At 40.4% G+C, this 25,793-nt stretch overlaps 2 protein-coding genes across 2 annotated transcripts in view; one reads left to right on the forward strand and one right to left on the reverse strand.

Moving 5' to 3' along the window:
• Nucleotides 1-4,632: 4,632 nt before the first annotated feature.
• On the reverse strand, nucleotides 4,633-5,188 carry LOC122467738 (40S ribosomal protein S24-like). The gene has a single exon (XM_043554339.1). The coding sequence runs from the start codon at nucleotides 5,135-5,137 to the stop codon at nucleotides 4,778-4,780; it is 360 nt and encodes a 119-aa protein (XP_043410274.1). The 5' UTR covers nucleotides 5,138-5,188; the 3' UTR covers nucleotides 4,633-4,777.
• Nucleotides 5,189-19,985: 14,797 nt separating this feature from the next.
• The window catches only part of TMEM192 (transmembrane protein 192), a 29,131-nt gene continuing 23,323 nt past the window's right edge, over nucleotides 19,986-25,793 (forward strand). Inside the window, exon 1 of the mRNA XM_043566108.1 lies at nucleotides 19,986-20,149. Coding sequence (XP_043422043.1) covers nucleotides 20,123-20,149 — 27 coding nt within the window. The 5' untranslated portion in view covers nucleotides 19,986-20,122. The remainder of the gene's footprint in view (nucleotides 20,150-25,793) is intronic.

Here is a 25,793-nt window from a genome sequence, read left to right on the forward strand (position 1 = left end):
TGTGTACCCTGAAATGACTGTGTCCACTCAGGGAAAAGCTTCAAATCAACAGGAAGCTCACCCTGTCATTGTCTCTCCCTCCAAGTTTCAACTCTTCTACAAAAACCTACTGCTTTGCCCACTCTTTATAGGTCGTTTTTTATATTTTTTCCAGAGTTTACAACTGTTGTCTGCAGTAGGTTTGATCTATCAGTTTGCTATGCTATACCAGAAGCATACTTCTCCATATAGATCTCCATTTCAGTTATCTGTTGCAACAACCCAAAATTTGGTGGCTTAAAATAACAACTATTTGTTCACAATTTTGCAACTTGGGCTGGACTTAACTGGGTGGTTCTTCTCCATGCAGTGTTGGATGCAGCCATCTGGAAGCTTGAATGGGGTGGAAAATCCAAAATAGCTCCACTCACATGCCTGACACCTCAGATGGAATGGCTGAAACAGCTTTGGGGCTGATCAGATGGCTTGCTTTTTGCTTTCTTTCTAGCAAGATAGCTGGACCTGTTTATGTTGTGGCTTAACGTTTCAAATGGAAGTATTCCAAGAGCACAAGCCCCAACCAATATACAAATACTTATAAAGCCTCTGTTTGCATCACACTTGTTAATGTACCATTGGCGAAACAAATCACATATCTAAGCTGAGAGTCAACATGGGAAGGAACTGCACAAGAATGACTCAAGCCGTTGAGTTGAGGCTACCAATGTAATAGTCTACCATAATCTGTCAGGTACCTCTCCTCCATTCAAGTGATAGGTTACCTCTCCCCACTCTTCTACCTCAAGTATCTTTCTCTTTCATTTGTTCCTTCCTCAACCTCTCTCTCTCTCTCCCTCTATTGATTCTTTCCATCAGTATGTAGGTGATCTCCATATCTTGCTCTTAAAATAACACAAAACTTGACTTTGACCTAGTACCCTACCTCTCTATTAACTCTCACAATCAAACTTCTTAAACAGTTGTCCCATTCAACTGTTTCCAATTCTCCATCTTGTGATTATTTGACTCCACAAGTGATATGGCTTCATGCACACAACTACATTGGATTGCTCTCACCAAGTTCACTCACACCTTTTTATTGTTAACTATAACAGCTGTGGCTCAGTTCTTTGATTAACTCTCAATAGCATTGAGCAGTGTAGATCAATCCCTTCTTGAAACACTCTCTTCCTTGTACCCACCTTACTTTATCTTCTTCCCTTGACAGTACAGTTCTTTGCTGCTCCATTTATTCCATGTCAGTTTTTAAAGTGTTGTCCTTCCTGAGGTTTTATCTTGAGCTCCCTTCTTTTTTTGCTCTAACATTATTTCTTGTCATCTCATCCTTTTCAGTGCCTTTAGTTACCGTCTATATGCCGTTACCTCCTGAACCTAAATCTTTGGCCCAGATCTCTCTCCCTTAGCTTCAGAAGTATACATCCAATTACCTACTCTACATTTCTGCTTGCTTATCTCACAGGTAACCCAAAATGAAGTTGTTTCCACTCTCCCCAAAACTATCTCTCTTCTTGTGATATCTCTCTTCATGACCAACACCATCAATGGCTCTCGGCTATCATCTTACCTCCCTTTTACCCACTCCCACCTCCATCCAACTGACAGTGCTCCGTCCCCAAGTAGATCAACCATCAATGATCTCATTCAGGTTTCTGCCAGGATATCATCTGATTTCCCTGAATACACTGTCAGGTTTCTTGCCATACCCCATCCACATCCCAATCCTTCAGGCACATATATACCTAAGCTATTTATCACAGACAATCCAGAATGATCTTTCTATATGAAATGTATCCACTCATTTTAAATCCTTCAGTGGGTCCCCAACATCTGTAGAATAAAAGCTCAACTCCTTACTTGGGTGACAAGGTCCTTACTGATCTGGCACCTACCGCTCAAACTTCCTTTCTTAGCTCTCTTCAACTTCCTCTCAAATCCTCCCCCTTCACACACTTTCCCTCTTCTGCTTTTTCAGTTACACACAATCTCAGTCACCCTGGCACGGGAAATTCAACATGTTATCTCTGAAGTTAGACTAATTGGCTGTTCTGTCACTCCCTTAGATGTGTGACCTCGGGCAATTTACAAGACCTCTCTGTGCTTCAGTTTCTTATCTGTAAAACCAGAATTGTAATGGTATCTACTTCATAAAGCTGCTGTGAGAATAAACAGGTAATGTATGCAAACTCCTTGGCCTAGTGCCTAGCACCTAACACTCAATTAACATTATAGCTTTGGGGCACCTGGGTGGCTCAGTCGGTTAAGCATCTGACTCTTGATTTGGGCTCATGTCATGATCTCACAGTCATGAGATTGAGCCTCCTGTTGGGCTCTGTGCTGAGTGTGGAGACTGCTTGGGATTCTCTCTCTCCCTCTCTCTGCCCCTCCCCCATTTGCACGCATGCTCTCTTCAAAATAAATAAACATTAAAAAAAAACATAGCTTTTATTATTTTTTTTCCAGCCACACTATTTTTAGTTCTTCAGTCTATTCATCTCCTTCCTTCTGAGTCATTTGTGAGCTGCTCCCTCAGCCTAGAACATTCTCCTTCCTCCAACATCCTCCTCACAATCTCCCCTTCCACCACCACCGCCTAGCCAACCCATACACATACTTCAAGTGTTAGTTTAGACATCATTTTCCACTGGAGGTCTCCCTTCCAAACTACTGTATTTCTTTCTATCTATAGTATCTATCACACTGAAGCATCATCTCCTGTTTATTTCTTAGCATCTCCACTAGATTGGAAATTCTCTGAGTGATTTGGGTGATATCTTTCTTTCTCACTCTCTTCCTGTAATGGACTGAACTATGTCTCCCCAAAATACATATGTTGAAGTCCTAACTCTCAATAACTCAGAATTTGAAGACAAATTCCTTAAAAAAGGGAATTAAGTCAAAAGGTCATTAGAGCGGGCCCTAATCCAATATAACTAATGTCCGAAATTTGGACATAGACATGTATGTGTATAGAAGAAAGATTGTGTGAAGACAGAGAAGACTGCTATCTATGTCTTTTAAGCTAAGGAGAAAGGCCTCAGGAGACGTCAACCCTGCCAACATCATAGATTTCTCCAGAACTATGAGACAATGCCACCCAGTGTGTGGCACTTTGTTATGGTGGTCCTAGCAAACTAATATACTTCCTCATGTTGCATCTAGCAACATGCCTTGCAAACAATAAAAGCTCAAAACTATTTGCTGCATGAAAACAAATCATCCCATTTTCTCTAATCCTATTAGAAAACGCCCCAATGAATAACAGTAATAACAGTTGGAATAACAGTAATAAGCTAAGCCTTTTTTTCCAGACCAAAGATACCACAGAAATGTGAGATTAAACCAAAATCAAAATCTCAACACCAAGTTTCAAACACTTGCAAATCACTTCCCTTTTTTTCCCTTTCAGAAACAGAAGGTAGGAAATCTTTTTTTTTTTTTAATGTTTATTTATTTTTGAGAGAGACAGAGACAGAATGCAAGTGGGTTAGGGGCAGAGAGACAGGGAGACACAGAATCCGAAGCAGGCTCCAGTCTGCGAGCCGTCAACACAGAGCCCGACGCGGGGCTCGAACTCACAGAGCTGTGAGATCATGACCTGAGCTGAAGTCAGATGCTCAACCGACTGAGCCACCCAGGTGCCCCAGAAGGTAGGAAGTCTTAAAAGTTGTTTATAAACAGCTGAAGCAAAAGAGAATATTTACAGTATCTATATTCCAAGCAACTTTGCTTTTGAATGATTTCAACCCTGTTATTTAATTAATGGGGGTGTGTATTTGAAAAAGTCACCAAAAGTGCTCAGGATGCCTGCAACCGGCATCCAAAAGCCCCAAGTCCTTCAGGCCCCCAGAGGTCGCAGGGAAATAGTGGGGGACAAAGAAACAGTCCAAAAGATTCTCTTGCTAGGAAACACCTTTCATTCCCTCCTTAACTTTCTCTTGATGGGCTAAGATAACCCAAAGCAGAGAGCCAAATGAAATGAGTCTTCTATCTTTAGTTTGCTACTATATCAGTATGTAAAGTTTATTTGATCTTTTCCTCAATCAAAAAATGAGGCTCCCTAAGATATAAAGAGTCCATTTGAATATAATATCTGCTGAAAAATTACAAGAATGAATGGAAACTCCAAATCTGCAATGAAACAGTTTTATATTGCTTTGCATGTAGTTTAAAATCTTCAATCATCTAAAATTTCTGTAAAGGCAACATTGAAGAAAATGGTTTAAAAAAGAGTAAATGTGTGGGGCTCCTGGGTGGCTCAACCGGTTGGGCATCTGACTTCGGCTCAGGTCACGATCTCGAAGTTCATGAGTTCGAGCCTCGAGTCAGGCTCTGTGCTGACAGCTCAGAACCTAGAGCCTGATTCAGATTCTGTGTCTCCCTCTCTCTCTGCCCCTCCCCCCGCCTCGTGCTCTGTCTCTGTTTCTCTCTCAGAAATAAATAAACATTAAAAAAAAAAGAGTAAATATGCAAGATTGATTTCTAGACAACACAGCAATCTTATTCAGGTTTCCTAACATTGCAAATTTAAAATAATTTCAGAGAACTGAAAATATTTTCTCTCATTAGAAACATCAGCTTTCCCTTTTCGTTGTTGTATTGTACGTGTAGTGTGTGTATTGTGAAAACCAGGCCTTTGGTGTCACATATACTTTAGTTTGTTTATTTATTTTACACATAAAAGTTCTTAGTTTATTAATCCTCTCCTGAAAACTCTGCACAATCACCACAGATAAAGTCACTGCAGAATCTTTACTCCTTCTGTGGTCCAATCTCCAGCTCACTTCTTTTTGCCAGGACCCACATTGGCTTTTGCAGTTCTTCTGACTTGTGTCATTCTGTTCTTGTATTCTTCCTTTCTCTGTTTTCTTGACGTCTTTTTCTTCTCATATAAGCTATGTCTTGCAAGTCTATGTTTGGGTTTGTTTTTCTTTGCATAATCCAAGGAATCATAAATCATGCCAAAGCCAGTTGTCTGGCCACCACCAAAATGGGCTCTGAATCCAAATACAAAGATGACCTCTGCGATCTTGTACGTTTCGGCTAGTTTTTCCCAAATTTCTGACTTAGGTACTGTTGCCTTTCCGGGATGATGAACATCAATGACCATCTGTTTCCGCTGAAGTAGTCGGTTAGTCATGAACTTCTTGCTCCGGAAAGTTACTGTGTCGTTTGTGATGGCGGCCGAGCTTCAAGCAGCCAGCGAGGCAAAGAACACGTATACTTTAACTTACACTTTAATGTAGCTGTGTGACTCTGAACAAGTCATCTGGCTTCTCTGGGCCTTGGTTTCCTTTTCTGTAAAATGAGCATAATCTCACCCTACTTCATCAGGTTATGAGGTTTAATGAGGTAGCTTTTAGAAAATAGCAACATAATACCTAGTGTATAAAGGACATTTAAGCAATATTAATCTCCTTTCCCCGCTTTCCTTCCAGAGGAAGGAAAGATAAAGACAACCAGAAAGTCCCTTCTCAAACTCACAAAGAATTTCGGTTATATTACCTGGCTTTGTGTTCCTGCAGCCTGCACACAGAAGAGTATCACACAGCAACAGATTAGTGTGTAGTAGGTAAGAGTATGGCCTTAGTGATGACGATGATCATAGTTGAGGCACATTAGCAAAATCTCACACTTTAAAATTCTGTTTTCAGCGATTCGGGAAGTCAACTTCCTCACACAATGCCTGGTAAATACTCGTGCTATTCAAATAATAGTCCACTTTGCTAATTTAGTATCCACTGAAAAGCCACTTCATACATGTCACTAACAGGAAACAAATATCTATCTTTACGTGCTGAGACTGAAACACTAAACATTTGTCCCGTTTGATGAAAAACATTACGCTGGAGTCCACTGTCTCCATCTTACTGATAGAGGAACAGCGCCGCTCAGCGGGCTGATTGAGAACTGCACCTCTAAATGCAAGTGTGGTTTGGGAGCGTTTACAACCAAGTATTTTAGCTACTGTGAAGCAAGTCAGTTTCTTAAAGTTTCTGGATAGCTCGCAGTTCTAAAGCATTGAGATGGACATAGCACCCTGCCCGAACCTTATTGCTTACTCCTAGGGAGTGGCCCCCTAGCAGTGTAGGGCATGTGGTGTGGAGTGGAAGAGGAAGGAGGAAGGGGTGATAAGGTGGAGAAGAGTTCATACCACAGAGTATATCCTAGGGAGAGCTCTAAGTCTGTTTGGAAGAAATACTTTGATGAGCTACTTGGAGAGGAGGGTAGGGCATCAAGGTCCTGCTCAGGCAACAAGAGATGTAAGCTGAATGGATATGCATGAAAAACGAAGGAGAGAAAAGTGGAAAAGAGGAAGAGGGCTGAGTCAGTAGGACAGCAGGAAGCCCTACCTTCCCCAAATCCTCAGACAATCCTATAGAATCCGCAAGCACCTGACATAAATTGGTTTCCTGTAGAAATCAGCGAAGGCAGAAGGGCAAGAAGACTTGAGCTAATGTCTGGGTTCCTTTTGAAAGCTGCGTCTTTTCCTGGCTTTGGAGGGGTGAGTGATGGTAAGAAGCAACAAACCACTTCCTCAGTCTCTCTGACTAGCTTCTCAATCTCTTGATTCTATGTTTGGTTAATTATGTTATGGACCAGAAGGCAGACTGTCCAATGGCATAGAAACAGAGTTGTGAGACAGGTGGGAGGATTATCATACCATCTTGGGGAGAAACGAATTGAAGTATCATTATGTGATTTGCCAAAACAACACTTTGAGTTCATCATTGGTGCCATCTGAATTTCTGCCAAGGAAAAACATCTAATCAGGGTGATTGCGCAAAGTGTTTTTCACCCACTATGATGCTGCTGAACTTAATCAAAGAGCATTTATTAAGTACTTAATTACATGCAGTGCTGTGCTGGATACCCACAGAGAGAGCTATGTGCACTGGCCCCTCCTTTCCAGCAATTTGCATATGGAGAATTGCAGGAGACAGAGAAGGAGACAGGAAGGAAGCTACAATTTCATGAGTTCCTCATATGTGCCAAGGCCCAAATAGATTCAACACGTGATTTAATACTTCCTGTCACCTTATGAGACACAGATCACTGTGTCCATCTCATAGATAACGGAAAATGAGGCTCAGAGGGGTAAGTGGTAGAGCTGGAATTCAAGCTGAGTTTTCTGGCTCCAAGGGTCTTTCTCCAGGCCATGTTGGTGTGGGAGGAGGCCAGGCTGACACGGGAAAGGGTGCCCAGAATGAAAAGCCTCCTTAAAACAAGAAGCTGACTTCTAAGCGTTTAGGGGTGGAAGGCAGAGATATGTGTGTTATGTATACTTTGAGATCAAAGAAAATATGCCCTGCAGACACTTCTTTCAGTCTCTAAAAATTTGAGATGAGAATGTTTTGTTCATTACCTAAGGCTTGAGGTGCCTGAGAGATAGCTGCCCCCCTCTCTCTCTCCTACCCCTCCCTCACTCCCCGTCCTCCCCCACCTCCATCAGCCTCTTTAAGAGACTCTGACAGTGCCTTCGGGGGTTAATGCCCAGACCTGAGCCAGTGAATCTGGCCCAGGTGCAGGGCATTCTGGGAATAAAGCTGCAAGGTTATGGCAGGATCCACAACAAACCTGCCCAAATGAGAAATTCACTGCTGTTGGTAGCCCAGCGATGTGCCAGGATGCCCAGCCAAGGACCCTGCCACCCAAGTAGCCATTTTACTGCCTGGCATTAGTCCACCACTCACTGTCAGCATGTAATGTTTGAGTGTTGGAGGGGGGTTCCCCCTGCTTTGCCTCAAACATCCTACACTACTTACCTACCCACTGCCCCCCATCAGCCCTTTGGGTGTTTCACATAGATCTTATTATCCGTGTATTGATCTCATTAATGAAGAGCAGTTCAACACCTTTCCACACCTCTTCCCCTCAACCCCTCAGGCGCTCCTTTCTGTTCTTCTACTGTTCCTCTCATCTCTGTTCCTCCTTCCCACATCTCTCCTTCTAGCCCATCCTCCTTGCTCTATTTCCCCCACTCCCTACATTCCATCAGTGTCTTATTTTTACACCTTGTCCCGTGTTTCTCCTTGACTGAGGTCAATTCAGCCACAATTTGTTGCATATTTAGTTCTGGGCTGTGTGTGATAAATTCCACCTTAGGGTGTCTGAGGCATAGTCAGGGTGGGGGTGGGGGTGGGGGGAGTAAGGCATAAGCAGGATACTTCTAGTGATTCCAGGAAATAATTATTATTGGGAGTCAGACAGGAGCGCCTGGCTGGCTCAGTCCGTGGAGCTTGTGACTCTTGATCTAGGGGTTGTGAGTTTGAGCCCCATACTTAAAAAAAAATTAATTAAAGGGGTGCTGGCGTGGCTCAGTTGGTTGAGCGTCCCACTTCGTTTCAGGTCATGATCTCCCGGTTGTGGGTTCGAGCCCCACGTTAAGCTGTGTGCTGATAGCTCAGAGCCCGGAGCCTGCTTCAGATTCTGTGTGTGTGTGTGTCTCTCTTTCTCTCTGCCCTTCCCCCATTCATGCTCTGTCTCTTTCTCTCTCTCAAAACTGAATAAACTTAAAAAAAATAAATTAAATTAAAAATTATTGGGAGTCAGACAGAAAAACGGTATGTACTAGTATCTAAAGAGATGAGAAAGATTTTTATCTTCTTTTTTAGCTCTCTAAACTCTGAATACCTGGCTTAAAATTTGTTCATCTCTCTCACTCACTAAAGGATAAAGGTCAATTGAAAACGTGAAAAGAATGAAAAAATGATACTTCTTTAAAAAAAAAATTCAGGTGGCTGGAAAAAGGCTGTATAGGGAAAGAAGAGGGGGTGGCCGGTTGCCATGTGTTGAGTGGACAGGCATTATTTATGATAAACAAGTGCAGTCCTTGCCCTTGAGTCAACAGCCCTGCTCAGCGCTGAGGAGACCCTTCCTCTCAGCCTCCCCTGGTCTGCAGTCCCGGAAGACTCCTCCCTGAATTTCTGTTCATGTTTCCTCCCACCCCCCCTCCCTTCCTTCCTTTCTCTTTTCCCTCCCTTCCTTCCTTCCTTCCTTCCTTCCTTTCTTCAATTACGATTCCCCCAAGTTTGATTCAATATATATAATTCAAAACCCAACCCTGTTTCAGACATTTAGACAATGAGGTGGGTTTTTAAGTCCTTTTTCTCCCATTTTATTTCTCTTGGCTACTTTCCAATGACACACCAAGGGACAACTTCATCTTTTAAATATATATTTTATGTATGTTGTTGGATATTTTTTTCTAAAAGAAAATTTTCTATGGATTTTCCAAAGCACAATTCTTTTCTAAACTATTTTTAATTATAAAAACATCATACCTGTTCTAGAAATATACCTCTGCCTATGCACCAAGATGCACAGGTATACATTAAAAAAAAAAAAAAAAGTAAGGGTGCCTGGATAGCTTAGTCAGTTAAGCACAGGACTCTTTATTTCAGCTCAGGTCATGATCTCACATTTGTAAGACTGAGCCCTGCATCAGGTTCCATGCTGGGCATGGAATCTGCTTAAGATTTTCTGTCTGTCTCCCTCTGCCCCTCTCCCTGCCTTGCTTACTCTCTCTCCCTAAAATAAAAAAATGAAAGAAAGAAAGAAAGAAAGAAAGAAAGAAAGAAAGAAAGAAAAGAAAAAGAAAGAAAAGAAAAGAAAAGGAAAGAAAGAAGGATGTTCATTTGTGCCTGGGTGGCTCAGTCAGTTGGGCACCCAACTTTGGCTCAAGTCATGATTTCACGTTGTGTGGGTTCGAGCCTGAGTCAGGCTCTGTGCTGACAGCTCAGAGCCTGGAGCCTCCTTCAGATTCTGTGTCTTCCTCTCTCTCTGCCACTCCCCTGCATGCTCTCTTGTCTCTCTCTCAAAACTAATAAACATTAAAAAAATTTTTAAATAACAAATAACTGAAAGCAAGCTAAATATCCATTATTTGAAACTGGTTAATAGACTATGGCATTCATAATTAGAACACTATTCAGAAATTAAAAAAAAAAACAAAATGGACCTACATATGTTATAAAAACAAAAACTCAGTTTTACGATAGAGGGAAAAAAATAATTTTATTCATGGAAAAACTGTATGTGGACTAGAAAAACCAAATGTTTTAATATGCAAATTTATGCTGTAAAAATATACAAAAAAATATCTAGAGAAATATATGCACAAAAAATGCTCACTGCAAGTCATGAATTACCTGTTTAATTAAAAATTTAAAAATTAAGGTTTTAAAAAGTCATACATAGTAAAAATTTCATAGTGCAGGAGAAACAAAACATTTTTCTACAACCTCAGTCCTACTCAATAGAGGTAATCGTGAATGATTCTTGTATATTCTTGCAGAACATTTTCATAACTATACAAAGACAAATATATGAATAGCTATTTTGCCTCCAGTGGAAATATGTACATATAATTGCAAATTGAGATTTTTTTTTTTACTCAGTATATCATTCTGCAGTACATATTGATCAGTGTTATAGATGTACCCCTATGCTTTTTAATGGTAAGTTCCATTGGTACAGTATTATATTTAGTCCTCTATTGACATATATCTAGATTGTTACTGTTTTTAATAAAGAGGATGTTTCAGATACAATGGTGCAACAAATGTCCATAAACAAATATCTTTCTTACTTTTTCTAGTATAACTTCAGGAAAAACTCCTACAATTAAAGGATAAATATTTAAAAGGTAGATACATGTTGATTTGATAAGTTTGACAGACTTGGCCAAATTGTTCTCAGAATGTTGCAGTAACTCATACTGTTTCTAATAGTGTGCGAATGTTATAATACTTTTCATCTTTGTCAATCTGATCAATAAAATAGCATCTTTTGGGACATCTGGGTGGTTCAGTCACTTGAGTGGCCAACTCTTGATTTCAGCTCAGGTCATGACACCAGGGTGGTGGGATCAAACCCCATGTCAGGCTTGGAGCTGAGCACGGAGCCTGCTTGGGATTCTCTCTCTCTCTCTCTCTCTCTCTGCCCCTCACCCTTACTCATGCTCTCTCTAAAATAAGAATAAAATTTAAAAAGATAAAATAAAATTTAAAAATAGCATCTTTTGTTGTCTTAATTTGCATTTTCAAAATTATGAGTGAAGTTGAACATACTTATGCTGTTTGCATTTCTATTTCTGTAAACCACTTGTTCTTATCATTTGCCCATTTTTTGAAACTTTTTTTGTTTAACATTAACTTGAAGTGCTTCTTGTATAACAAAAATTAGCTCTTTATCATGTGAGTTAGAGTTAGGATCATGCAATAATTCATAGTTGCATGGTAAGCAATTGTGTGTGTGTATTACAGACTTTTTATTTTTTATTTTTTTAATGTTTATTTTTGAAAGAGAGAGGGAGACACAAAATCTGAAACAGGCTCCGGGCTCTGAGCCTGGACAGAGTCCGATGCGAGGCTGGAACCCAGGAACAGCAAGATCATGACCTGAGCCAAAATCGGACGCTTAACCAAATGAGCCACCCAGGTGCCCAATATTCCAGACTTTATAAAAACTATATTTTTATTGTGGTAAAATATTTATATCATTTGCCATGCTAACCATTTTTAAGTGTGCAATTCAGTGTTATTAATTACATTTATAATATTATTCAACCATCACCACTATTGATTTTCAAAAATTTTCCTCACCCCAAATAAAAATTCTTACTCCTTATGGAATAATTCCCACTCTCTCCTTTCCCCAGCCCCTGGTAATCTCTAATCTACTATCAGTTTCTTCTAGATATTTGTAGAAGTGGAATCATATGATATTTGTCCTTTTGGGTTTCACTTATTTCACTTAGCGTAGTATTTTCAAGGTTCATCCACACCGTAGCAAGTATCAGAACTTCATTCCTTTTTATGGCTAGATAATATTCCATTGTATGTACATACTACATTTTATTTATCCATTCACCTGTTGATGGACACTTGGGTTGTTTCCACCTCTTGGCTATTGTGAACAATGCTGTAACAGACAATAATGTACAAGTACCTGTGTGAGTGCCCACTTTCAGTTTCTTTGGCTATATACATAGGAGTGAAATTCTCTTAAGCTGACTTTATGTTTAGCACTTTGAAAAACTGCCAAACTGTTCTGGCTGCATCACTTACTTCCCACCAGCAATGTTCAAGAGTTCCAAATTTATCTACATTGTCACCAACATTTGTTATCTTTCATTTTTCTAAGGATCGCCATTCTAGTAGGTGTGAAGCACTATCTCATTGTAGTTTGGCCTTTCCCCAATGACTAATGATGCTGAGCATCTTTTCGTGTGCTTATTGGCCATTTAGATATCTTATTTGGAAAAATGTCTGTTCAAGTACTTTGCCCATTTTTAAATTGAGTAGTTTGGTTTTGTTAGTATTGTTGTTGTTGTTGTCATTGTTTTTGAGTTGTAGGGGTTCTTTCTATATTCTGGATATTAACCCCTTCTAAGATATATGATTCACAAATATTTTCTCATTACGTGGATTGTCTTTTCACTTTGTCTTCTGATATGCAAAAGTTTTTAATTTAATTTTATTTTACTATATAGCATGACTCTTATTTTGCAAACTACTGTTACAACAAACTATATTATACGGCCTCTTTTTGCCAATAAATATAGATCTACCTCATTTAAAAAGTTGTTGGATAATATTCTAAGTATGGATACATAGTTTACTTAACTATTCCACAAATAATAAATATTTGGATTGTTTTCAGTTACTTGGCATTTAGCACTTATATTTTAATTTTAAGTTGTCTTTTTCTTTTCCATGCAGAAGTTTCAAACTTTTTATGCAATCAAATGTATTGCACTTTTTTCTTTAGTGCTTCTGAGTTTGGGATCATGCATGGAAAGTCTCTCTTTTTTCTTCAACTGTGTTACAATGTTTTTTCCCTAGAATTTTGTTCATTTATTTTTATGTTTAAATCTTTGAACTATTAGGAATTTATTTTGGCTTAATAAATATGGGAGTGATCAGTTTTTCTTTCTTCCAAATGGCTAGCTGACTTTCCCAACAGCATTCACTAAATAATCCACCAACTGGGGAGCCTTATAAAAGAGATACAAAGTTCAAGTTGAGGGTGCCTGGGTGGCTCAGTTGGTTAATCATCCAACTTCAGCTCAGGTCATGCTTTCACAGTTTGTGACTTTGAGCCCTGTGCCCATTTCTGTGTTGACAGATGAGAGCCTGAAGCCTGCTTTGGATTCTGTGTCTCCCTCCCTCTCTCCCCTTCCCTCGTTTGCTCTCTCTCTCTCTCTCTCTCAAAAATAAACAAAACATTAAAAAACATTTTAAAGGTCAAGTTGAAAAAGAAGTAGGACCTTTTTAGCACACAAGGGTTAGACTCTTGAGTCTCCTGAAAGAGAGTGAAGCCTACTTATCTTTCAGAACTGAATCAGAGCCAAATTAGGGAGCTACTGCTTAGCTCAGTGTACAAGACTATAGCTTCTAATTGGCGTTCTTTATTCATGCCCTTCAGTTCAAATATCCCTCCCTTTCTACTTTGCTCTCTGGAACCCAATTCAATTGCCACCTCATCCATAATAAAATTATTTCCTCGTCCTCCAAAAGTTTGTTTTTGCTCCTGCTCTACTTCAAACACGTATCAGAATGTCTAGGAATCCTTTTCAACTGTGAACTCTAAGAATAGAAAGGTAAAAATGGGAAAGGGTTGACAGGAGATACCAGAAAATTGGGCTGACGCTGGAGACCATAACAGAGTATTAAAGCATAATTAGGAGAAAGCTGAGGCCTGATGGGAATTCGTGAGTATAATTTACTCAGTCCATGTAGAGGTTCATTCTAAAGACAAGAGTCTAAGGCAAATCCAAGATCAGCATTAACAAAGACGAGCCAGGAGGCAAGGAATAATAAAAGGAAACAAAACCTACTGATTTTTTACTTTGCTACAGGGCCTACCAGGGTCCCATATTGGAGGACTTTAATACATATTTATTGATGAATAAATAAATGACTAAGTGAGTACCAAACATGAAATCAGACTCCAATTTTCTCTATTATTAACAAATGACCAGGGCACCTGGGTGGCTAAGCCAGTTAAGCGTCAGACTTCGGCTCAGGTCATAATCTCCCACTTTGTAGGACTGAGCACCACCTCAGTCTCCACGCTGACAGAGCAGAGCCTGCTCGGGATGTTCTCTCTCCCTCTTTTTTTGCCCTGCCCCTGCTTGCACACTTGTGCTCTCTCTCTCTCTCTCTCTCTCAAAATAAATAGACATTTAAAAACGAGATTTTAAAAAGTGAAATAAAGTGCAAGTAATAATATTACACAACCCCAGCTCTGAGGACTGTCATAAGGACCAAAATAGTATGTGGTTTTCAAATGTGTAAATGCTTTGTCAATTGTGATGACCATATAAACACTGCACTTAGGCAAGGCATACACACACCCATGAACAAATGTACATATTATTTGTTTCTGTCTTTTGTTTTGTCTCCTTTTTAACACTCTAAGTAACTTAATTTTTTTTTTTAATGTTTATTTATTTTTGAGACAGAGTATGAACGGGGGAGGGTCAGAGAGACAGGGAGACACAGAATCTGAAACAGGCTGCAGGCTCTGAGCTGTCAGCACAGAGCCGACGCGGGGCTCGAACTCACGGACCGTGAGATCATGACCTGAGCCGAAGTCGGACACTTAACCGACTGAGCCACCCAGGCGCCCCATAAGTAACTTAATTTTTTACTTACCTTAAAGAATAAGCCCAAGTCTAGCTTATGTTAACAAAGGTGTTGTAAACAAAAAATCATCACATATCCTGGTTTATTTCACCTTGGTCCAAACAACTTCAGAGATTTGGAAGTTATAAGGTTTTCTAAATATTGGAATATCAACATAATTATTTTGTAAGTTACTGGAAGACACTTTCAAATGCACTTTAAACTGCAGCACACTGAATTATGAATTGCATTTTAAAACAAAAATTTTGGGGCACCTGAGTGGCTCAGTCAGTTGAGCGACCGACTTCAGCTCAGGTCATGATTTCAAGGTTTGTGAGTTTGAGCCCTGCATCGGGCTCTGTGCTGGCAGCTCAGGGCCTAGAGCCTGCTTCGGATTCTGTGTCTTCCTTCCTCCTCCTCCCTGCTCGTGCTCTCTCTCTGTCTCTCAAAAATGAATAAGTGTTACAAATTTTTAAATAAATAAACGAAACAAAAATTTTACTTCTTAAATACCTAGAACGTAATTAAATGAGAGATCACTACAAAAAGCTTAAAGCCCCATCTTCTGGTTTATTCTGAAATAAGGAAATCCACCCATGAAAATGCTGAAAACTAACTTGGCTGGATTACAGATCAGAAGTGAGCAGAGATCAGGTAAGATTAGCTCTAGAATAACTAAGGAGTAGCTTTGATTTTCATGAAGGTTACAAAATGCATTTTCATCCTAAGTTTCTGTAAATGCTTTTCTAAAACTTTAAAAGAAAAAAAAAATTCTTGGTCTAAAACTTCACATACTTGGTATCTATCCAAAGATAAATTATTTTTGGAAGTTTTAGCAAATTTGTTCTCCCACTCCCGCATTAGTCAGTGGAGCTAAAATAAATCTTTCTGCCTTCAGAAACAAGTGTGTTTTTAAATGTCAGCACAAGAACTTCAGGAGAACACAAACCAATAACGTGGGAGGAGGTGCTGGATAACAAGTCTGAAATTTCATAGGTTCTGAGGACCTCTAAATATACCTTCTTCACCCAAATTTGAAGTGTTTGGTTACAATTGGATTCTATTTGTGGGACCTCGTGCTCTCAAAGACCCCAAAATTTATGGAATAAATGGAAATGGCAGAATATTTCCAATTGCTCACCATTTAACACTACCATTAAACTTCTTTCTAGAAAAAAAAATTTCTAGGAAAAGTATATAAGCCAAAAATAATTTGATACATTAAAATAACTGTAGACTTACTTTTTCTGTCTGTTCATTGAAAGGGAAATTGTCAGCAGCATCTCTCTAGGTATCTAAGAGAAGCTTAGCTACAAACCTTTATAAGTGCATTCCTGACAGAGGTACAGGGAAGCTTAAGAGAATCGTAGACAAGTCTAGCTGAGATTGACTCAATCTAAAATGATTTAAAAAATCAAGTTAAGGGGCGCCTGGGTAGCTCAGTCAGTTAAGTTATGGACTTTTAATTTCAGCTCAGGTCATGATCTCATGGTTTGTGAGTTCGAGCCCCACATCAGGCTCCACACTGACAGAGAATCCCTGACACGCTTGGGATTCTTTCTCTCTGTCCCTCCCATGCTATGTCTCTCTCTTTTTCTCAAAATAAGTAAAGTAAACTTAAAAATAAAAAGCCAAGTTAAAATCAGTATTAGTAGCTAATGAGATCTCACTTAAAAATCAATAATAGGTGGTTCAGTCCGTTAAGCATCCAACTCTTGGTTTGGGCTCAGGTTGTGATCTCACGGTTCGTGTGTTTGAGCCCCGAGTGGGGCTCCACACTGTCAGTAAAGAGCCTGCCTGGGATTTTCTCCCTCTCTCTCTGCCATTCCCCTGATTGTGCTCTCTCTCTCTCAAAATAAATAAATAAACTTTAAAAAATAATAAATGTTTTAAAAAATAATAAAAATAAAATCAATAATAAATATTAATTAAGCACCTATTGTTTGCATTACACATGATACTATGGTAGGCTGAATAATGGAAGTTGTGTTGGTAACATTATAAAGTGAATTAAGGACATATTTCATATTGATGTTAAAAAATGAGATATTATTAACACTTTAGTATCTGTGATCGAGCTAAGCACTGTGCTCGAAATAATGTTGATGGTGACAACATTTATAGGAAAGATGGAAATCTTTGGAAATTAGATCCAAATCTAAAGGTGAACCATTTGGCAGAAAAACAGGTTCTCTTTCTCTTCTTATTCCTCATAGGTAAACAAATGCAAGAATTTCCACTAAAAATATTTCAATCGTGCAACAATGAAATGTCACATACCTTTATAAATATAACTTCTTTTATGGGGCTTTGCTTATTTAAATTGCTTTGACCAACACTAGAATTTTATATGGACATAAGATTTTAACAATCTTCCCTGATAATGACTAAGTTTTAATTTCCCATACATTTCATCTGTGCCTGAGTTCTATAAGAATTCCTTTTGGAATTTTGAAGAGAGTTCCCCAGAACTGTATTCCACTACCTAACCCATTGTTTCTGTTTATATTCCCTGAGTAGATGGCAATTATATATTATGGGGCAATTATATATTAGTGGCAATTATATAGTTTTCTTTATTTCTTTTTTTTTCCTTAGGTTCATTTATTTATTTTGACAGAGATAGAAAACCACAGGGAGAGACAGAGAGAGATAGGGACAGAGGATCCAAAGCAGGCTCTGTGCTGACAGCAGAGAACCTGATATGGGACTTGAACTCATGAACCGTGAGATCATGACCTGAGCCAAAGTCGGATGCTCAACCAGCAGAGTCACCCACGTGCCCCAATATATTTTTCTTTATTTCTAACTTTTTCCCTGGACGTACTAAACATAACTATGCTTGCGTGGCTAGGCCTAAAATTAAATCTTCTTCTTCTTTCTAAATTTTCACTTGCCTTTCTACAGAGCATTGTTTTCTACCACTCTTTCTAATCCCCGGAAGTTGCTGTCTCCTATTGAAGCACACCTCCTGGCCTGACCTCACTCCTCTACCAACCCACTCCTATAAAATCTTGCAAACTTCAAAATTTTATTTCCTAACACCATTGCCCCCTTCTGGTTTGCACAGAGTAATCACAGATTATTCCCACAATGAAGCCTGTTAGCCTACCAAGGGCACCATCATCTCCCCCCACCCCCCGCCAACTTTTTTATTTTGAAAAATGTCAACTTCCAGAAAAAAGGCTTCCTGAACTATATGAATAATGTAATATTTTAATGTACTATTAAAACAGTGACTATGTATCTTAATAATACTTTAATAAACCTGACTTAGACAAAAAAGGTGACTAACCTTTCTGAGTACTTAGAGGCAACACTGTACCGAGAGCATTACATGCATTATTTCATTTAATCAAAAATCCCTCTGAAATTAGATCTATTAACAGTTCCATTTTTACAGATGAGATAACTGACTCCTAGAGAATTTAAATAAAGTGCCCAATATCATACCCCTAGTAAGATGCAGAATTCTAACCTTCATGACTAATTCCAGAGCCCAGGACTTTATCTTTTTTCATTTCATTTCGTTTCATTTCATTTCATTTCATTTCATTTCATTTCATTTCATTGAGAGAGAGAGAGAACACATGAGGGGCAGAGAGAGACTGAGAGAGAGAGAGAGAGAGAGAGAGAGAGAGAGAGAATCTCAAGTAGGCCCCATGCTCAGTGTGGACGTCCTTATTTTTAGCTATTGAAGTAGTTGGAATGAAGTTTCATAATGTCCTCAACTAACTTTCAAAACGTTTGGTTAAAAAAAAATGTGTGTGAACACTTGCATGCGCGCGCACACACACACACACACACACACACACACACAGCAACTGTGGCATAACATGAACAACTGATGAATCGATGTGAGGGCCACACTGATGTTCATTATACTAGTCTTTCAACATTTCCCTATGTTTGACATTTTTCAAGATAAAATGTTAAAGGAAAATGAATGCCTAGAAAAGGCTCTTGATAAATAACTCAGAATCTCAGGAAATTTTTAAATTTCCTGAGATTTAAAATTTTTGTTTAACATTTATTCATCTTTGAAAGACAGAGAATGGGTGGGGAAGGGGCAGAGAGAGACACACACAGAATCCAAAGCAGGCTTCAGGCTCCGAGATGTCAGCACAGAGCCCAATGCGGGGGCTCCAACTCACAAACTGTGAGATCATGACCTGAGCTGAAGTCAGATGCTCAACTGACTGAACCACCCAGACACCCCTAAGTTTCCTGAGATTTTAAAGATCAGGTAGAGTCTTATATCATGTTTTCCTTGGCTGATGTTTGAATAATTTTATTTCACCAATGGCATAAACAGGATTACATTATATGCAGTGTAAAAATACACATTAAAAAGTATGGGTGGTACCTCGTTGGCTCAGTTGGTTGAGCATCTGACCCTTGATTTTGGCTCAGGTCTTTATCCCAGGGTCATGAGCATGGGAACAGCTTAAGATTCTCTCCCCAGGGGCGCCTGGGTGGCCCAGTTGGTTAAACGTCCGACTTCAGCCAGGTCACAATCTCGCGGTCGGTGAGTTCGAGCCCCGCGTCAGGCTCTGGGCTGATGGCTCAGAGCCTGGAGCCTGTTTCCGATTCTGTGTCTCCCTCTCTCTCTGACCCTCCCCCGTTCATGCTCTCTCTCTGTCCCAAAAATAAATAAACGTTGAAAAAAAAATTAAAAAAAAAAATTCTCTCCCTGTATCCCTCTCCCCTGCTTGTACTTGTTCTCTTTCTAAAAATAAAATTTAAAGTTCTATTAAAAGTATGAAAGTGTGTATATCCTCCCTAGTAGGGTTAAATTAGGGAGATGATATTAGCAGAAATTTTTACTTTCTTTACATTTTTACAACGATCATGTATTTTTAGAAAATTTCATTAAAGTTTTGTTTTTTATTCCATTAAAAAAAAAAAGCCCTGAAAATTCTAAATGCTTCATTTCCCATAAGCGAAATCCGTAAATACGTCATGTAAATTAGAATCTTTATTCTGTTCCTGTCATTCTGCTAGTGGAGTTTCCAGGTATAAATGGGAGCGATAGGATTCTATAGCTGTTTCTACTTATGCATTGAGCTGTGTCTGCAAACAAAATCTCAGGAAGACTATAAAAAATTAATGTTTTTAAAAGAAGCAAGTGGCAGCCGAAAATAGTTAAATTCTTGGATTTGGAACACAACCTTCAATGCCCAAGTCTCCGGCCAACAGCCGACCTCAGCAGAGATCGCTGGAACTGGAAGATAGGACCAGCCAAAGAGACCCACAGAGCTGGTTTCAGAGCGGGACACGCCCCTCCGCCTTGGCCAATTGGGAGAGAGAAGGCGGGGCTCGGGAGAGAGAAGGCGGGGCTAGGGACCCGCCGGAGGCGGAGCGGGAGCCGAAGGGGTGTGTCTGAAGTGGGGGCCGCTGAGTCCTAGAAGGTGGCAATTTTCCTGGGCCGGCGGCGCGCGGCGCAGGTGGAGAGGCCGGCTGGCCGGGACTTCGGCCTCGGGCTTCGGGAAATGGCGGCTGGGGGCAGAATGGAGGACGTGAGTGCACGGAAGTGGCGGGAGGCTGGCCCCGGAACCCCTTTCTTCCCTTGCTGGGCGCGCTGGGCGGAGACTGCGAAGGGAAGCCACCCTTACCCGGTGCGACCGCGGCCGGAGGAGGCGCTTCCTGCGCAGGGCTGGCCCGGGACTCGGGGTTCTGGGACAAGACACCCAGGGGGCAGTGGGGTCCGCGACGCGCTGGCTCCAGGCTTACTTTTCCGAGTGGAGGCCGGGTGGGCTGCTGGGCAGGGGATGCGCGGATGCTGGGGGTCCCAGGCAGGCGCCCAGCCCACGTGCGGCGCGCGTCTTTGATCCCGGAACTGGGAGCCTCACGTGATGCGCGTCTGGCCTGACAGCCGTCTCTGGGGCGCTCCTCTGAGCTGGGCCGCTTGGCTCCGCTCAGACGTATTGGGTCGCGGGGACGAATCTCCCTCCTCGTGGGTTCCCTGCCCTGGCTTTAGAGGGCTGTGAACGTGGAGCGGCTGCGACATGCAGGCCGGCTGCCAGTGTCTAAGGGGTCGACCTGTCACTGGCATCGTCCAGCAACCCGCATTGGAGAAAAGCAGTGTCGTGATGTTTTGAATGTAACCGTGATAGGCAGAAAAGGATTTTTAAATCTCCTTGCTTAATGGATCCAAACCAGGTTACTAAAAAACTAGTCGCCTAGTCTACAGTCTGTAGAGTACGAAGTAAAATATTTGCATAAGTATATTGAAACATTTTTAGGGGAAACATGTAATTGTGCCCAGAATAACTGGCTGCCCCATTGTCAGGTAATAAAATTTGTATCCTTGAGAAATGCGGAGTTGAAAGAAATGCAAAGCACTAATTTGGATTAAGACATTAATAGGAATTATTACTGTGATCCTGTCAGTTCATTAGGGGCATCAGGCAAGACTCATAACAGTTCCAGCCCTACATGAGCTTAGATTCTTGTTTAAATAGCAACAACAGTTAAGGTATCTTAACTAAAAACCAAACAATTTCTTTTTATTTCATTTTATTTTATTTCATTTCATTTTTTATTATTTTTTAAAATTTACATCCAAGTTAGCATATCGTGCAATAATGATTTCAGGGGTAGATTCCTTAATGCCTCTTACTCATTTAGCCCTTCCCACCACATACAACCTGTCCAGTAACCCTCTGTTTGTTCTCCATATTTAAGAGTCTCATGTTTTGTCCCCCTCCCTGTTTTTATATTACTTTGCTTCCCTTCCCTTGTGTTCATCTGTTCTGTGTCTTAAAGTCCTCTTATGAGTTAAGTCATATGATATTTGTCTTTCTCTGACTGACTAATTTCGTTCAGCATAATACCCTCCAGTTCCATCCATGGTAGTTGCAAATGGCAAGATTTCATTCTTTTTGATTGCTGAGTAATACTCCATTGTGTGTGTGTGTGTGTGTATACACATACACATATATATATACATACACACATATATATGTGTGTGTATATATATATATATATATATATATATATATATATACATACACACCACATCTTCTTTATCCATTCATCCATTGATGGACATTTGGGCTCTTTCCATACTTTGCCTATTGTTGATAGTGCTGCTATAAACATGGGGGTGCATGTGTCCTTCGAAACAGCACACCTGTATCCCTTAGATAAATACCTAGTAGTGCAATTGATGGGTCGTAGGGTAGCTCCATTTTTAATTTTTTGAGGAACCTCCATACCATTTTCCAGAGTGGCTGCACCAGTTTGCATTCCCACCAGCAGTGTAAAAAAGATCCTCTTTCTCCGCACCCTTGCCAACATCTGTTGTTGCCTGAGTTGTTAATGTTAGCCATTTGACAGGTGTGAGGTGGTATCTCATTGTGGTTTTGATTTGTATTTCCCTGATGATGAGTGATGTTGAGCATTTTTTCATGTGTCGGTTGGCCATCTGGATGTCTTCTTTGGAGAAGTGTCTATTCATGTCTTTTGCCCATTTCTTCACTGGATTATTTGTTTTTTGGGTGTTGAGTTTGAGAAGTTCTTTATAGATTTTGGATACTAACCCTTTATCTGATATGTCATTTGCAAATATCTTCTCCCATTTCGTTGGTTGCCTTTTAGTTTTGCTGATTGTTTCCTTTGCTGTGCAGAAGCTTTTTATTTTGATGAGGTCCCAGTAGTTCATTTTTGCTTTTGTTTCCCTTGCCTTTGGAGACGCATTGAGTAAGAAGTTGCTGTGGCCAAGATCAAAGAGGTTTTTACCTGCTTTCTCCTTGAGGATTTTGATGGCTTCCTGTCTTACATTTAGGTCTTTCATCCATTTGAGTTTATTTTTGTGTATGTTGTAAGAAAGTGGTCCAGGTTCATTCTTCTGCAGGTCACTGCCCAGTTTTCCCAGGACCATTTGCTGAAGAGACTGCCTTTATTCCATTGGCTATTCTTTCCTGCTTTGTCAAAGATTAGTTGGCCATACATTTGTGGGTCCGTTTCTGGGTTCTCTATTCTATTCCATTGATCGGAGTGTCTGTTCTTGTGCCAGTACCATACTGTCTTGATAATTACAGCTTTGTAATACAACTTGAAGTCCGGGATTGTGATGTCTCCTGCTTTCAAAACCAAACAGTTTCTAGTGATAAGACTAAAACTTTATTTTTTTTTTCAGTTGAAAAAATGGAAAACTAACTCAGACATAGAAATAGTTTTGACATTCATATACATATAAAGAAAAATCATTGTTTCTGAATTTTTAAGGGTGAGATTCATGACCTGACAATGTATGGGAACGAAATCTGAGGAAATGAGAGGCACATTTGTTAGGCAAATGTGTGCAGTAAATGCTTCTTGGTTGATTTTAACTTGCCCCAGGTTCTTGAATCTGTAGCTTTTCGCTTTGGGATGAGTACAATCCGAGAAATCTGTTTCATCAAACAATTGGAGATTGATGTTTCACCAACAGTTACATACCTAAATCCCTTTAGATCTGAGCAAGTTGCCTGTTTTTGGTATTTTGTGGATATGATTTCTACCATTCAGTAAGAAGCTAAAACTATGGTGTATGCTGTAGGACTGGACATTTAAGTGAGTTAGCAGAGGCTTTTTAGTTAGGGTTCATTGTTTGCAAGCTGTGAAACCAACTCTGGTTAATTTAAAGAAGTTAGGAATTTATTTGAAATGATACAGGGTGGATGAACCCTTAGGCCTCTGAAAGGACTTGAAACAAGGGCAGCTCAAAGGATCTAAGTGATGGGGGTCCTTTCAGGGTCAGCCCTGGACTGAATCTGCCCCACCATGGTCCCCCTTTGCTTTGTTGCTCATAGAATTGGATTGCCCAGCCCTCTTAGGTTCCACCTAGGCCAGAGGAGGGTGAAGAGTATTGAAGGATGTGCCCAGTGGGTCCCCAGAGGAAATTGAGTTATGGTCACAAAAGAAGAGGAAGGAGATCCGTATGGGCAAAAACAACAGATCTCTTGTACAGGTCATAAGTTACTAATAGTGTAAGTAAAGAAATTATTTGGATTCAGGAGTTGTCTTCCCTTTACCCTTCACATGCAGATGGGGAGGTGCCATCTGAGGGTGATAAGGTATTGTTTGTGTGGTTATATTACATTTCCTATAGAATCCACTGGACAGTTTATTTGATATAGCCACCAAATACATTGTACTTACCGAACATCTATTAAGTGACATAGAGAAGAAACCGTATTCTAGTTTCCAACCCCTTCAATGTAGTCAGGAGAAACAAAAGGTATACACATAAAAAAGGAAGTAATACAAGACAGCATAAGAAATAATCCAATTAATGTGAGCAGTACATTTTATAGCAATTTTTAAAATTTTTTAAATGTTTTTATTTATTTTCTGAGAGACAGAGCGAGTGGGAGAGGGACAGAGAGAGAGAGGGAGACACAGAATCTGAAGCAGGCTCCAGGCACTGAGCTGTCAGCACAGAGCTGGATGCGGGTCTCAAACTCACTAACTGTGAGATCATGACCTGAGCCGAAGTTGGACGCTCAACTGACTGAGCCACCCAGGCACCCCAGCAATTTTAAAGTAGAAAGAAAACACTTGTCAGGACAAGTTTTATGGAGACCTTAAGTCTTGGTTGCACCTTGCAAGGTGAGTTGGATTCTGAAAACAATAAGAGAGGATGTTTGTGGGGCACTCCAGAAAGGTCATTTAGGGTAGAGGAGATGGTGCGTGGAAGAAAGGGAGGTAAAGGAAAGACTTACCGTTAAGTCTTCAAGGCTAGCTTTGTATAAATTCCCAGGTCCTAAGTGTTCAAGTTGGGCAATCTTTCATTCACTCCACACACATACTGAGCACCTACTCTGCGTTAGGTGCTAAGTATAAACAATATATACTACAGAATCTCTGCCCTAGTCAAGCACACTATTCCCACAGCTTTGATACCTTGTGGTTAGTATTATAAGTTAGCAGTAGGAACCACTATTCCTAGCCAGCATGGAGTAACAGGGCCTAGATTTATCCTTCTGCCTCAAACAACCAAAAAACTGTATACAATATATGAAACAACACTTTTTAAGATATTGAACATCAGGCAGTGAAGGAAAGTGTTTTCCAAGAGACAGGAAACAAAGTGAGTCGGGGGTGCCTGGGTGGCTCAGTCGGTTAAGCGTCTGATTCTTGATTTCAGCTCAGGTCATGATCTCACGGTTCGTGAGTTCGAACCCCGCATCAGGCTCTGTGCTGGCCGTGCAGAGCCTGCTTGAGATTCTTTCTCCCTCTCTCTCTCAAAATAAATAAGCTTAAAAAAAATTTTTTTTTTAATTTAAAAAAACCAAAGTGAGTCATAGGATTGCCCCAGCCGACCACCTTGAGAGTCTGCAGGCTGTGATAGGAAAGGGCGCCCCAGCAGAGGTCAGCAGGCTCCCTGAATTGAGGAGATAGAGCTGAGAGCCTGGGGAGGCAGAGGCAACACGGGTTCACACGGCGGTCCCTGGAGAGGAGAGAGCTGCACAGAGGGAGAACTGAAGATGTGCAGAGTCCCCCTTAGGTAGTCAGCAGGGTCTTGCTCAATACATGCCTGTGAGGACATTTCCCACAGCCTGGAAAAGAACCACCTGAAATGATTAGAAGAAACAGTGCTTAGTGCTCACACAGGGCCCGGAATAGTGCCTGTTCCACCAGTCAGACTGGAAACCCCATAATTCACAGGGTATTAGGTGCTTAGAAAGGTCTTGCCTTCATAGTGGGGAAAAATTAGCCTTAGACTAAACACAGCTATGGTCCAAGCTAATAATAAGTCTTAAAAGCAAGGCCAAAAAGATCAAACTGTTTCCGAGTAACTTAACTGCATTCCAGAACAAAGCTCAAGGATATTTTTAGAAATACAAAACTGTTCTGCACCCGAAGAGATAAATTGGGAAGTCTGGCATCTGATCCAAAATTACTAGGCATTGGTAATTATGTGACATAATGAAGGTGTTAACTAATGCTTCCGTGGTAATCATTTTGCAATCCATAACTGCATCAAGGGGCGCCTGGCTGGCTCAGTCAGTAGAGCATGTGACTCTTGATCTCAGGGTCATGAGTTCAAGCCCCACATTGTGTGTGGAGCCTACTTAATTAAAAAAAAAAAAAAGTGTATCAAATTAACTCATGGAACACCTTAAACTTACACAATGCTATATGCCTGTTATATCTCAATACAGTTGGAAAAAT

This window comes from Prionailurus bengalensis, chromosome B1 (genome assembly GCF_016509475.1).
Source record: "Prionailurus bengalensis isolate Pbe53 chromosome B1, Fcat_Pben_1.1_paternal_pri, whole genome shotgun sequence".
NCBI lineage: Eukaryota > Metazoa > Chordata > Mammalia > Carnivora > Felidae > Prionailurus > Prionailurus bengalensis.

Coding starts and splice junctions, on each gene's coding strand:
- LOC122467738 (XM_043554339.1), bottom strand. CDS start 5,137: ATGACTAACCGACTACTTCAGCGGAAACAGATGGTCATTGATGTTCAT.